The sequence below is a fragment of the Monopterus albus genome, unplaced genomic scaffold, assembly GCF_001952655.1.
Source record: "Monopterus albus unplaced genomic scaffold, M_albus_1.0 scaffold94.1, whole genome shotgun sequence".
NCBI classification, from domain to species: domain Eukaryota; kingdom Metazoa; phylum Chordata; class Actinopteri; order Synbranchiformes; family Synbranchidae; genus Monopterus; species Monopterus albus.
Window position 1 is genome coordinate 3098503 of NW_018127974.1, and position 12716 is coordinate 3111218.

Genomic DNA, 12716 nt, shown 5'->3' on the forward strand with positions numbered 1-12716 from the left:
CGTACCTGGGTGCGCTATATAAAAGAAGGTATCGGACAGAAATTACAGCCGCGCCCCCCCGCCAATAAACTTCAGAAGAAGAGGAAGAGGAAGAAGAAGAATCATTACACCAGTTCAAATCGTCAGCGGTGTGTTGTTTACTCCACCATACCTTTCACCTCTCCTCTCAACCACCGGTATCGGTGACCCCCCATAAGCCGGAGGAGAGGGGGTCCAGCGCGGGGCGAGACAGCGAGGACATGACCAGCATGGACCCCCAAACGAAGGATCGCACCGGCCCTGCGGCGGGGGGCCTCAGTGGACGCCTGGCTTCCCTCGGTGTCGACGGAGGCGACTCGGAGTCCGGAGCTGGATCAGTGGGCTGCTGCAGTGACACGTTCAGCAGTCTGCCCGAGATGGAGCAAGACACGCTGGAGGAGAAATTAAGAGGACTGGCGTTCAGAAAACAGACCTCGTATCGGTGAGTAGAGAACTGGGAGGATGCAGGGGCAGGATACTGAGCACAGGAGGACATGTTAGTGTTTGTTTATCTCTATCTGCTTATATTTCACTGACAGCGCTTTAATAATCAGAGGCTGTAATGAATTGCGCTTTGCTAGTCGTGTTAATTTTACGTTTTAAAGTACTGCTATTAAAAGAACATCGTACAGCTACATACATGTAACACCATCTAAAGTTTATAAACACAGACACAAGACGTTGAGGGCTTTACATTAGAGGTGACTACACACATGTTCTGGCATGATAGCTCTGACTTGATAACATGGACACACACACACACACACACACACACACACACACACACACACACTGCAGCAGCATTGTACCTCATGTCCATGATGGATTAAAGCAATTTTACAGACACAACAATGTGTGTGAGTGCACTTTTCCCTGTCCTGTTTTAGCGTTGTGTTGGGGGAGGGGGGCAAACAGTATTGATTTGTGAATGTGTGATTACCAGCAGTTGCTTGACACCCTGGTGTGACCGGCAGCTGCTGTTGATAGTGGAAATGTTCAGGAACCAAACACACATGCACTCACAGCAGTCAGAGGTCACTGACAAGAATGTGTGGCATCTATCTATGTATTAGGACCGGGCGATGTAGACAAAATCTCTATCATGATATTCAACTCTATGTTTGCAATAACGATATAAATGACTATGTGAAATTAGCACTATAACAATATCTTTTTGCCCCCTGTCTTTACAGTTGAGCAGACAGTTTTCCAAAAAGTAAAATATGATTATAGGCCATCATAAAATGCTAAACTGCAACACTTAAGTAGGCTGAAAAAGAGCATGTATTTTATTCACACTCACACATTTACTGGTAAATGATTTGGATTTGCTCAGCAAAATGCCTCCCCCACCATCAGTTTGTTCCAGCTTTTACTTCTTTTACCACTATCAAACATACCAAGCTAAAGAAGTTTGCATGCTTATTGTCAGTCGGTCATCTGATGTGTTTTCCTCATACAACTTCTGGCTTTCCTTGTATTCAATTTTATTTGTATAGCACCAAGTCACAACAAAAGTCATGTCTGGACACTTTTCAAAGTCAGGTCTAGACTCTTACTACTATTATTATTATTATTATTATTATAGAGGAAAAACCCAACAAATCCCCTTGAGCAGCACTTGGCCACAACAGGGAGGAAAAACTCCCTTTAACGGAAGAAACCTCGGACAGACCCCGGCTCTTGGTGGTCGGCCTTCTGCCTCGACCGGTTGGGGTGAGTGGATAGAGGAGGGAGAAAAGAAAAGAAAAGCAACAAGACACAACAAACACCTCAACAACAAACAATCAAACACTGGCCGGTGTTTTTGCTTGAGGTGGTAGAATCATTTCGATGTGTTTCCACTCTTTGTACATGCTTTGGACACAACCGTCATAACTTTCATTCACATCTAATCTCTTGTAGCTAAACAAACAACAGAGGAAGCTCGTCTGACATGCGTGTTCTGTTTGATGGAGAGCTGCTGAGATGGCTGTCCTTAAGTCAGCTTCTTCTTCTCTGCCGAGGACTTCTGAAGCTCTGTTAGAGGGACTGTTGGGCTCTTGCTCACCTCTCTGATTAAGGCCCTCCTTGCCTGGTTACTCAGTTTGGTCAGGCGGCCACCTCTAGGAAGTCCTGGTGGTTCCAAACATCTTCTATTTCAGTTATTGAGGCCTCTGTGCTCCTGGGAACACTCAGAGGTTTATAATAGATGTAAACCCTTGTCCTTTTCTTTGCTTCACCACAGTTTTAGGTGCTTTTGGACCAGAGAAACTTTTTCACATTTCATAGACCTGTTGGAAAAATACCCTCTCTTTGTGTGTCTGCACTGCAGGAACTGAGAGCAATAACAGTTCTTAGAACCCCATTTTTAGGGACTTCTTTAGCTCCTGCTTCAGGGTAGGTACTCTCCAAGCACAATAGGAACCACGAGTTACATACATACTTGTTCTGTTTGTAGCAGCGTCCTGCACGGGTGCAGTTTTGAAAACCGGCGCCTGCAGAACTCCGTGTCAGACACGACCCATTACCCTGAGGTATATCTAAATCAGAGCTGGACCCAACCTGTTAACATGTATTTATCCACAACTGTGTATCCAGCACTGGCCATTTTCACTTTTGGGCTATCCAGTTTGACACACTGACACCTACGTTGATGTCTGAGTAATGTCCTGTTAGCTGGATGTGAGGGGTCAAAGGTTGTGCCATCAGCCTTCACAATAAATGTACCAGTCATTTAAGATTGATAAAATTCTGCTGGATTAGATGTTTAAAAGAAGCTGCACCTTTATTTATCTATTTATTTATTTTTAGTTTAAAATATGTTTATTTAACTCACTACCCGACCGCATTTACTCTTTTTTGTTTTACCTGTGCCTGTACCCGTGAATTAATAGAAACTTTTTTTAACCCGCTACACATAGTTTTTTGCAGGTACCCGACCCAGTGCAGGACTTTGTGTTATGGTGTGTAGTTACTTTGATGCATATCGTCAGTATTGCAAGATGATACCTTCTTATCTAGGGGAACAATTAGCAGGTATATTGTGGACAGTATGATATGGCACAGCGCTTCCTACCTGCCTGTTTATCATTTTAACTCATTTGTAACTTGTTTGTGTACATATAAAAATCCAAAGAGTAATATGGTGACATGTATCTGGCTGTCACAGTTAGTTTGAGACATGTTTTCATTCTCCATCCTTATGCATTTACCTTAATTTTGAAAAATATATGACAAAATAAAATGTGAATTCTCAAATGATTTTGGTTCAACATGAAACAATTTCCAGATTAGTTTTACATGAAGCCTTTTATTTAATGTGCAATTGACATCCCAATCAGATTAAATATGCATTATGTAAACACATTAAAACACAATCAACTGGTCCATTTGGGAAGGAAATTCATCTCATTTTAAAAAGGGATTTACGGTATAATCCTATTACAGTCCGTTTGACAGATGATAATTTGTCCTGGTAATTATTTTCCTTATTTTTTGAAAGATTTATAGCCTTTTTAAATATCCACTTGAGTTACATGTATTGTAAGGAAAAGACATTACCAAGCAGAGATTGACCACTCGTTCACTTTAGGTTCATCATCTGCAGTGTCTCTCTTCCTCTGGGTGTTTTCCTCTGGGAAACCATCATAGGTTAAGTGAGGTTTCCAAGAGATTGCATCATGGGGAGTGCCCACTAAGTTCCCCCTTCCCACACAATTTTACAACAGCAGGAGCAGTTGTGAGAAATTCAGTGGAGTAAATAGGTGGCTCAGAGCCTTTATGAACTCAGGAGTCAAATCTGACTTCAAGTGAATAATCTCTACAATCTGCAGAAATGCTGGAAGGAGATATAAATTGGGAACGCATTATACATTACATTATTATCTGACATTTTATATGCTGGATGTGTTGAGGTCTGGGCCACTCGGAGACTTGTCCTGAAGCCACTCCAGTGTTTCGGGTCATTGTGGTGCTCCAGTCTTCCAGCTCTTTGTGTTGTTTGACAAACTCCAAGCAGCTGTCATCTGCCTCTTACTCACAGTGACTGGTGTCCAGCCACTCTATGTAGAGGCCTGAGTGATGGAGAGCTGCTGAGATGACTGTCCTTAAGTCAGGTTCTTCTTCTCTGCAGAGGACTTCTGAAGCTCTGTTAGAGGGACTGTTGGGCTCTTGCTCACCTCTCTGATTAAGGCCCTCCTTGCCTGGTTACTCAGTTTGGTCAGGCGGCCACCTCTAGGAAGTCCTGGTGGTTCCAAACATCTTCTATTTCAGTTATTGAGGCCTCTGTGCTCCTGGGAACACTCAGAGGTTTATAATAGATGTAAACCCTTGTCCTTTTCTTTGCTTCACCACAGTTTATTTACTGATTATTTACTGATAATTTCTTTAATGATGTGAGCTTGTTGGCTAATCGCTAATGCTCGGCCAGCTTAGTGATAGCCACTTCAGCTTTCCTACTGGCGGTGGAAATGCAAACAGAAAAAATGCAGTTCTTTGGGGAGCTGCTCAGTGGGGTAGTCCCTGGAAGTAAGTCCCTAGAACTGTTTGGACTGAAAGCATCTTTTGGTCAGAGGTCTGCAGAGAGTTCCTGACATGCAGTGTGAACTGTGGGACCTCATATACACAGGTGTGTGCCTTTCTGAACTCTCCAGTCAATTCATTTAGCCACAGGTGGGCTCCAGTCAGCTTCTAAGGCAATTGGTATCCACCTGATCACAATGTGAAGAACCACAGCAGAGGGTCAGAATACTGTCTGAAGCCACTGTGTATTGGATTGAATTGAGATTGGGAGTAAAGTTATGGGAGGATGTTGGCACAGGTGATAAACAGTCACCAGGCAAGATGGGAAGAAAAGTTTCCACCCGTGTCACCGTCTGCTCTGCAGCCGTTTCCAGTGCTCATGGACTGTATGTGGCTTCACAGGATTAATTTAATTTGAAGAGAGAAACCTTGGCTCATGTGAGCGCAGCCACTGTTTGCTACTGTCTACTACAATACATTTTGTTTTAATAATGAAGAAAAGCTTTGTTTACTACATCTATATATGGTGCATTTACCAGAAGACTCCCAGCAGCATCTTCATGTTTGAATGCTTCAGTGGAAAACATATGTTTTAATCTCAGCAGTTTGTTAACTGTTTGCTAATATGAGTACCTTGTAATTATGTCACATAAACCTGCCATTTTGTAGCACCTCTCTACCACTCATGACAGTTGTGTAAGATGATGCCATGTCTTGGTGTTGTTTTACTGGCTGAATAAGACTTTGGATAATCATGTGGAGGTTGGTGGACATGCTTTGTAAAAGGTATCTTACTTAGCTTTGAAGTGGCCAGTGCCGAGAAGTGAATGACCATATGTGGCAATATGAAAAAGTAGTGATTTAAGATGCTGGACATCAAAGGCAGTGTGTGTCTACTTTTGTGTTTGGGGTTGTGGTATTTTGTGTTTATGGCAGCATAAGATGTGTGTAACTTTTCTGCCAGACATTCATCACACTTTGTGTCTGTGTTCCCGGAATAGTGTCGCTCCCTTGATCTATTCTTAGCTGTCTGAAAGAAACGGTCGCTGTGTGTGTGACACATGAGCAGTTAGTTCGTAAGACGTTACTTCAGCTAGCTATTCCATGACACATGAGCAGTTAGTCCGTAAGACGTTACTTCAGCTAGCTATTCATTCAACTGACTCCATCCTTAAGTGAGTTAGTGAGTCAGTGAGATGTTTATCCAGGCATTTCCTATATCTGTGACTTTCTGATGGTCAGCATCTCATTTATAAATTTTTCAGACTGTCCAGATAGTCATCAACAAACCTTTAACATTCATAACATCACAGCAGCACTTGTGTTTGACCGGAACTCACAATTGAAGAATCCACATTCACTGAAATGTACCTAAAGTCAATAATATCCTATTATCTCTCTGTGGTTGTTTACCTGCACATAGATTTATCTCTCCCCCTGTTGAACATTGCCCCTGGGCTTCTTCTACGAACCCACAGATTTGGCAAAACTGACTCAAGATTGAATTTTGGACCATGCACCATCTCTCATGATGCAACAGACTTTAATAATTATGTGAAATGTTCAGTAACTCAGTGTGCTTTGACACCTGCCTTGTTTAGTCGTGTTGAATCAAACTGGTTCATGTTCACCCTTTGTGCGGTTCCTTTGGGCAGGTGTGAACACAGCAATCACACTCAGGTGTGGACCAAAACAACAGCACAGAGACCCTTTGCTGGATGTGGTCTCGGTGCAGTTCCAAACAAACTCTAGAATGGTTCTTTTTGTAGTGTGACCACGATCTGACCTTGATCCAGGCCAAGAACAAGGAGAGCAATGCAAGTTTGAACTATGTGGTTCTTTTTCTTCTCAGTCAACTGTAGGCTGCATGTCTTTTTTGAAAAGTATGAAGCAGTATTGTATTTCCAGTATGTTTTCTCAAAGAATATTTGGCATTTTGTTGGTGTAGTTTTATTTGGTTTGTTGCAATTACCACAGTTATGAAATGTTGATTATGCTGTTTCTCCATGTTGCAGAGCAAATTTATTTCATAGGACTATTCACCAGTAGAGAACAGGATCGTCTTCTTGTGTTTACCCTCTTGTTCCTGACCCAGACAACTTTAACCAATGAACGAAGGGATCGTTCTCACATGATTTGTAAATGATGCATTTTGGGTCATGTGGATTTTTTTCTGTGTGAAAGGAAACCAAACCAAGGGGAAAACAGCCTAAGGTAACAAACTGGTTCAGACTAGTGCAAATAAACTACAGGTGTGAAAACACTCTAAAACACTAGTAAAGCCTTTACCTGGCAAACCAACCAGCTGCCCCTGACCTCCGACTCTGCTGGTACAGATGCCAACATGCAAACGCAGAGATGCAAATGCTTTGTTTCATCGCCCAGTTTATCATGTGGTGAGCTTTCACCACTGCCTTCATGGGAAATGGTGCAGAAACAAGCTGCCACAGGACAGGATGCTGTAACATTATCCTTCCGCAATTTACAGCCCACTTGAACAAACACAGCCAAATAAGTGCTTGTCAAGCCATAGTCCAGCATACTGTTGGGTTTCATGTCTTCTTAGAGACTGTGGCAGAATGCATAGTAGGGCTATGGATGAAACACTGGAGAGAGACGAGAAGAGAGGTAAAACATAAAAATCTATGTGTATCTCATGGTGCTACTGCTGTGTACTACCTGCAGGGGTAAACAGTGATCAAAGGCCTTTCATCATCTGATGCTGCCAGAATACAAAACTGTGTTCAGCCTTCAATTAGGACAAAATACAGAGGAGACTGGGAGAACAGAGGGAGGGATTAAAAAGATGAAGGAAAGAGAGAGGAAATGGCAGGTTTTTGAGCCAAACTCAAATGTGTGTCATGACTCAAGACATATGGGGGGAAAAAAGAGGAGCAGGGATGAAGACGAAGAAGAAGTGATGACAGGGCGATGGTGACAGATTTAAAAGCAATTATTGTATTATTCAGTGGAGAATTGAGGTGCAGCAAAAGCATTTTATTGGCCTAAAAAGTCTGATAACTGGTGTGATTGTCTTCTGGCAAAAGAATAAGGGATTTAAGGTCCCTGATATGTATTTTCTAACAATAAAAGCCTCAGCTGCTGTGCATTGATGCTGATCTTTGCATCCAACAGAAAAGATTATACTTCATCTGTATTGCTCCATAAATTCAAACATCACCATTAACATTTTTTAAAGAAAAATGAAGGTTTGCAGTAAAAACGTGTGAGTTGACATTTGAAGTAGAGCCTGTGTACTAACTCTAGGGCTCTCAAAATCAGTTTTTATCGTCAGTCTGCATTTGTGTTACGGTAACAATGAACATGGGTCAACAGCCTAAAATGGCACAAAGGAAAGAGATATTTAAAATGTAGAAACCACTGTAATGTCATACTGGTTATAGTAATTGTGTAAACGAGCAGTACATCACAGTGGAGGGCAATAGTAGTGGCTGTCCCCTGGGAAATTACATTTGAAAGGCCAAGAAATACTCACTATACATAACAGGTGACCACGTTCAACAAAATTACTATTTCACAGCAGCCATGGTGGAGTTACTAAGGAGAGCAGTCATCACAGAGAGCACACACATCATCACTAATGTCTGTGCCATATAGAGAATGATGAAGAACACTTGTGTAGCTATTCAGTTACAGGAGGGCCACCTGACTCTTGGTTCTGATGAAGTAGGGTGGCACAGTTAATTTTGTTTAATTTGCTTTACTTCTTAAACCTAGCCAGGCCATTGCAGCCAGGGATCAACGTACCCAGGTACCTGGCCTAGCCTGCTGCCCGACTTGCATTGCACCTGACCTTGATTCCTTTCCCTGCAGGTGGTGGGTCTACAGGGTGGTGGCACTATGTAATTTCTTCGGGTTGTGCTCAACCGGGCCCCATCGGTCAAGGCCCGGCCACCAGACGCTTGCTGGCGAGCTCGCCTCCCAGGGTGCCCTGGTTCCCTAATCTGGGCGAGGTAGTGTGACGCGAAGTCACCATTATCATCAGGGTTTTTTGAATCTCTCTTAGTTTGGCCCCTCCCCTGTGACCAGTTTGCCTTGGAAGATCCTACCAGGGGCTAATGCCCTAGACAACACAGCTCCCAGGACCACTGGGACACACAAACCTCTCCTTTATGTTAAGGTGGCAGGATAGCTCTGGCGGGAAACAGTGGATTGGTTTCTCTGGGTTGGGAGTGAGTTACTGCTCCAAGTGAAGGAGTTTAAGTATTTTGGGGTCTTTTTCATGAGTGAGGGTGAAATGAAGCGTGAGAGTGACAGGCAGACAGGGGCAGCATCAGCAGTAATATGGACATTGTACCAGGCTGTTGTATTGAAGAAGGAACTGAGCAAAAACACAAAGATCTCAATTTACCAGTCAGTCTACACTCCAACCCTAACCTATGGTCACAAGCTGTGGGTAGTGACCGAAAGAATAAGATGGTAAATGGACTGTATTTTATATAGCGCTTTCTCACAGTGTGTTGCACTGGCCAAAGCGCTTTACAGAGATGATACACCATTCACCCATTCACACACAACATTCACACACTGATGACGACAAGCTGCCATGCACCGGCGCTAGTCAAGCCACCAGGAGCAATTCGGGGTTCAGTGTCTTGCTCAGGGACACTTAGGCATGTGGGGAGACCGGGAGTCGAACCACCAACTTGCTGGTCAGGAGACGACTGCCCTACCTCATGAGCCACAGCCACCACAGATCATGAATACAAGTGGCCAAAATGAGTTTCCTTTGTAAGGTGGCCAGACTTACTTTAGAGATATGGTGCGGAGCTCGGACATCTGGAAGGGGACTCGGGAGTAGAACCGCTGCTCCTTCACATGGAAAGGTGCCAGTTGAGGTGGTTTGGGCATCTTACCAGGATGCCTCCCTTTGGAGGTCTTCCAGGTGTGTCCATCTGGTAGGAGACCCCGGGGCAGGCCCAGAACACGCTGGAGAGATTATATATCTCATCTGGCCTGGGAACGCCTCGGAATCCTGCCAGAGGAGCTGGAACACTTTGCCGGGGAGATGGACGTCTGGACTACCTTACCTGCTGCCACTGTGACCTAACCCCAGACAAGTGTAAGATAATAGATGGATGGATGCTTAAACCTAGAAAACAAAAGTGAACAGGGTTTCCTTTCTTTTATATTGTCTGTAATATGAATAATTCTATATTTTGTTTTGTAACATCTTTAAAGGGACAGTTTTCCCAGTGATTGTCCCAGTGGGGAATCATTTACATATGGGTGACAAATGAAAGGAAAATCCTGAGTAGATGAGTGGAAGTAAAAAAAAAATAGAATGATGTTTCCTTCCTGCAACTGAGGACCACTGAAGCTGCTCTGAAAACATGGCACTGACAGGGCTCTGCTAGTCACTTACTGCTAGTTACCCATCTGTACATTTATCTTGTTTGTATGGTGATGATGTTAACTCGATATTACCCTCATGGCTAAAGTGGATCTAACAGATAAAATCAAAAAGGAATGACAGCTTTGATCTGAGTACACCTGTACTCTCTATAGTAAACAGCAGAAAGGGCGGCTCCAGTATGTTTTATACAACTAGTGTATGAGCTGCACAGTCCATGTTGAAGTCAGTGGAACGAATGCTTTGCTCAGGGTCGGGACAGCTTAAAGACACTCATGAATTTTCAAGCTGGTGATCAGAACACCAATTGTTGATGAAAGATGAGGCTCAGTGACAGAGTTTCTCTTCTCTCATCCTCAGCGCAGATGAACACATACGTATACATGCATATTTATGATACTCGTTTCTGTTAGGTGGAGGAGAACGAGTCAGCTGTATGGACGTGGATAATTCCAGAGACTTATCAGGCCAACATAAGTTTGTAAAATTAAACCACTAGCTGCACTTTTGGTTTTCTACAGTCTGTAACCACCTAGCCAAGGTTATAAGAAGGGTTTTTCCAGCCACCAGCAGTCGTGTCAAACAGCCACGGATGAGCTCTGGGCATCTAAAAGTCTGAACCAGTGGCTGCCAGAGTGAAGAGGTGGTGTCTTTTGCACAGAGAGAGTGGGACAAAGAAAGAGTAACAACCAGATTTAACATCAGTTTGGCTTTTTGACATGGAGAGGGTTAAAGCAGCCATAGAATTTAATTCAGATGTGGTGTTCTTCCTTCTGGATGTGTTGGCATCTAAAGCTGTGGGCCGCTGTCAGTGAGCATCTCTCTCCATTGTTTCCTGGTGCGTCCTGCACGATTGGGACTATTTAGACCCTGTCAGTGGCTTTTTGACTGATTTGGCATGTTGAATCGGTGGCAGACCTCGCTGTTCAGTTCAGCAAATCAATGCATAGAAGAGAACGCCTCAGGGAAAGCCCCTTCAGCATGTTGCTGTAGTATCCATGATTTCACCCGTTTAGTGCAGTTTTTCACCTCCACAATCTCCTTTCTTCTTCCACAACCAAAAGTCCAAGGGCAGAGAAAGACAGTGTCATTTTTAACTTCTGATCAGACACGTTCTCGATTAGAAGCAGCAGCTGTGTTGAACGAGAGCTGCTTTGTTAACAGCGTGTATAGGCCGCAGCTTAGCTCTTCTTCTTTCCCTGTCTGAATGGTGAATACAGATACTGCCAACTGCTGGTAGGGAGAGTTATTTCTCTCACACAACAGGTTGGATTGGTGCATCTCTGTCCTGCGGTGAAGATGAGGACGGATGCTGTGATACTAAGGACCTGGCTCAGTCAAATGTGTTGAATAATGTGTGTGTATTAGTGTGACTGTACGTTTCTGCTGATCATGATGATGTGGTGTGTCTCTCTGCTACTCTGACTCACTGTCCCTTCTACTGTACAGTATATACATACACACAAATATTAAAGACAGGCATTAGTGCACCCCCCTCTGCCTTGTGTGAATACTGTTGTTCTGGTTGGCCGCTGGTCTGTTTGTCCATGCTTATGCACATCAGTCATTTCTGCTCAGAAGAAGAAGAATGTTTATGTCTCCTTTTGGAACAGTGGGATTTCCGACTACTCTTGCTCCACTTTCCTAGCCTTTTCTGGAGTGCTTGAGAGTGTGAGCGAGTGTGTTGGGGTGATTTTGCCCATAATGCAGTGCGCTGAGGAATTAAGGGGGATTGGCTGACAGGGGCCGCTCCTTATTAGTCGTCTGGCTGGCTATAAGAGGCTTTTCCTGCTTGGAAATGGAGCTGAAAAAAAGAGGGCAGAAGGCGAAAATAGAAGAGAAAAGCAAAGTGGATCTTCCTGGTGTAACAGAGAAGAGGAACCTTGGTGAAGAGAAACATGCTGAAGATTAGTCAGTTGCTTCCTTCTCCATCAGACAGCAGTTGTGAAAGGAGGCTTATGCAAGACTTTAACTCATATATGTGGCCTTTTGTTCATCAGAGGAGTATTCCACAGAGGATCTACTAATATGAAACCTGTCTTAACACTCTGCTAGGTTCTTTCTCTCACCTGTCTGGTAGTAAACACTACAGAAGAAAAGACAGAAAATGACCTTATAATGACCAAAAAGGCAACAGCATGGTAACTATCAACAAAGGCAGGCTTGAAACCTGACACATCAACATGAGCTCCATCATCTAATCACACTAAATGTGTTGTAATGGGGCAAAAATCTGTTGTGATTTAGACCACAAGACTGGACACCATCCCCTCCTGCCGCTTTACTGTAGGTGTGTGTATATATTCCACTTCAATGGTGGCACTGTCCGAAGCAAAAATGTATAAAGTCTGACAACACTATTTAGCAAACTGCTGCTTAGAACGAGGAGAAAAAGCCAACAAAATCCACCAGGACAAGGGACATAAGGGTGAGATTTGTAATTAATCTTATATACAGTATATATTTATATGTTATATTCTTTAGCAGTCGAAGTTGGCACCTATCAAACTTAACATGCGTTGGTGGTTAACTGACTGAAGAAGCTCAAATTTGTTGAGACCATGTCTCAGAAGAAAAAACTGTCTATAAGAGCACCGTTTCAACAGAAATCAAAGTGTGCTGCCTGTCTCGTTGTTCCGACAAATCCATATGGCAGCCCCACATTATATATTATCAGTTTAAATAGGTCTCAATTTAAATCTTACATCATATGCAACGGTCTGTTGATTTTTAAATGCTCAGTAATGTGTTCCTGTCACTCTTTTGCATTTGATTACTAATGTTAATGTGGTTGAAATCATTGCAGAAATTAATGCCAGTT

At 43.2% G+C, this 12716-nt stretch overlaps 1 protein-coding gene across 12 annotated transcripts in view; it reads left to right on the forward strand.

The window, feature by feature from the left end:
- The first annotated feature begins 6 nt into the window (after positions 1-6).
- dgki (diacylglycerol kinase, iota) overlaps positions 7-12716 on the forward strand; it is an 86821-nt gene continuing 74111 nt past the window's right edge. For all 12 annotated transcript variants that reach the window (XM_020608594.1, XM_020608590.1, XM_020608595.1 and 9 more), the window contains exon 1: positions 7-460. In XM_020608594.1, coding sequence (XP_020464250.1) covers positions 240-460 — 221 coding nt within the window. In that variant the 5' untranslated portion in view covers positions 7-239. The remainder of the gene's footprint in view (positions 461-12716) is intronic.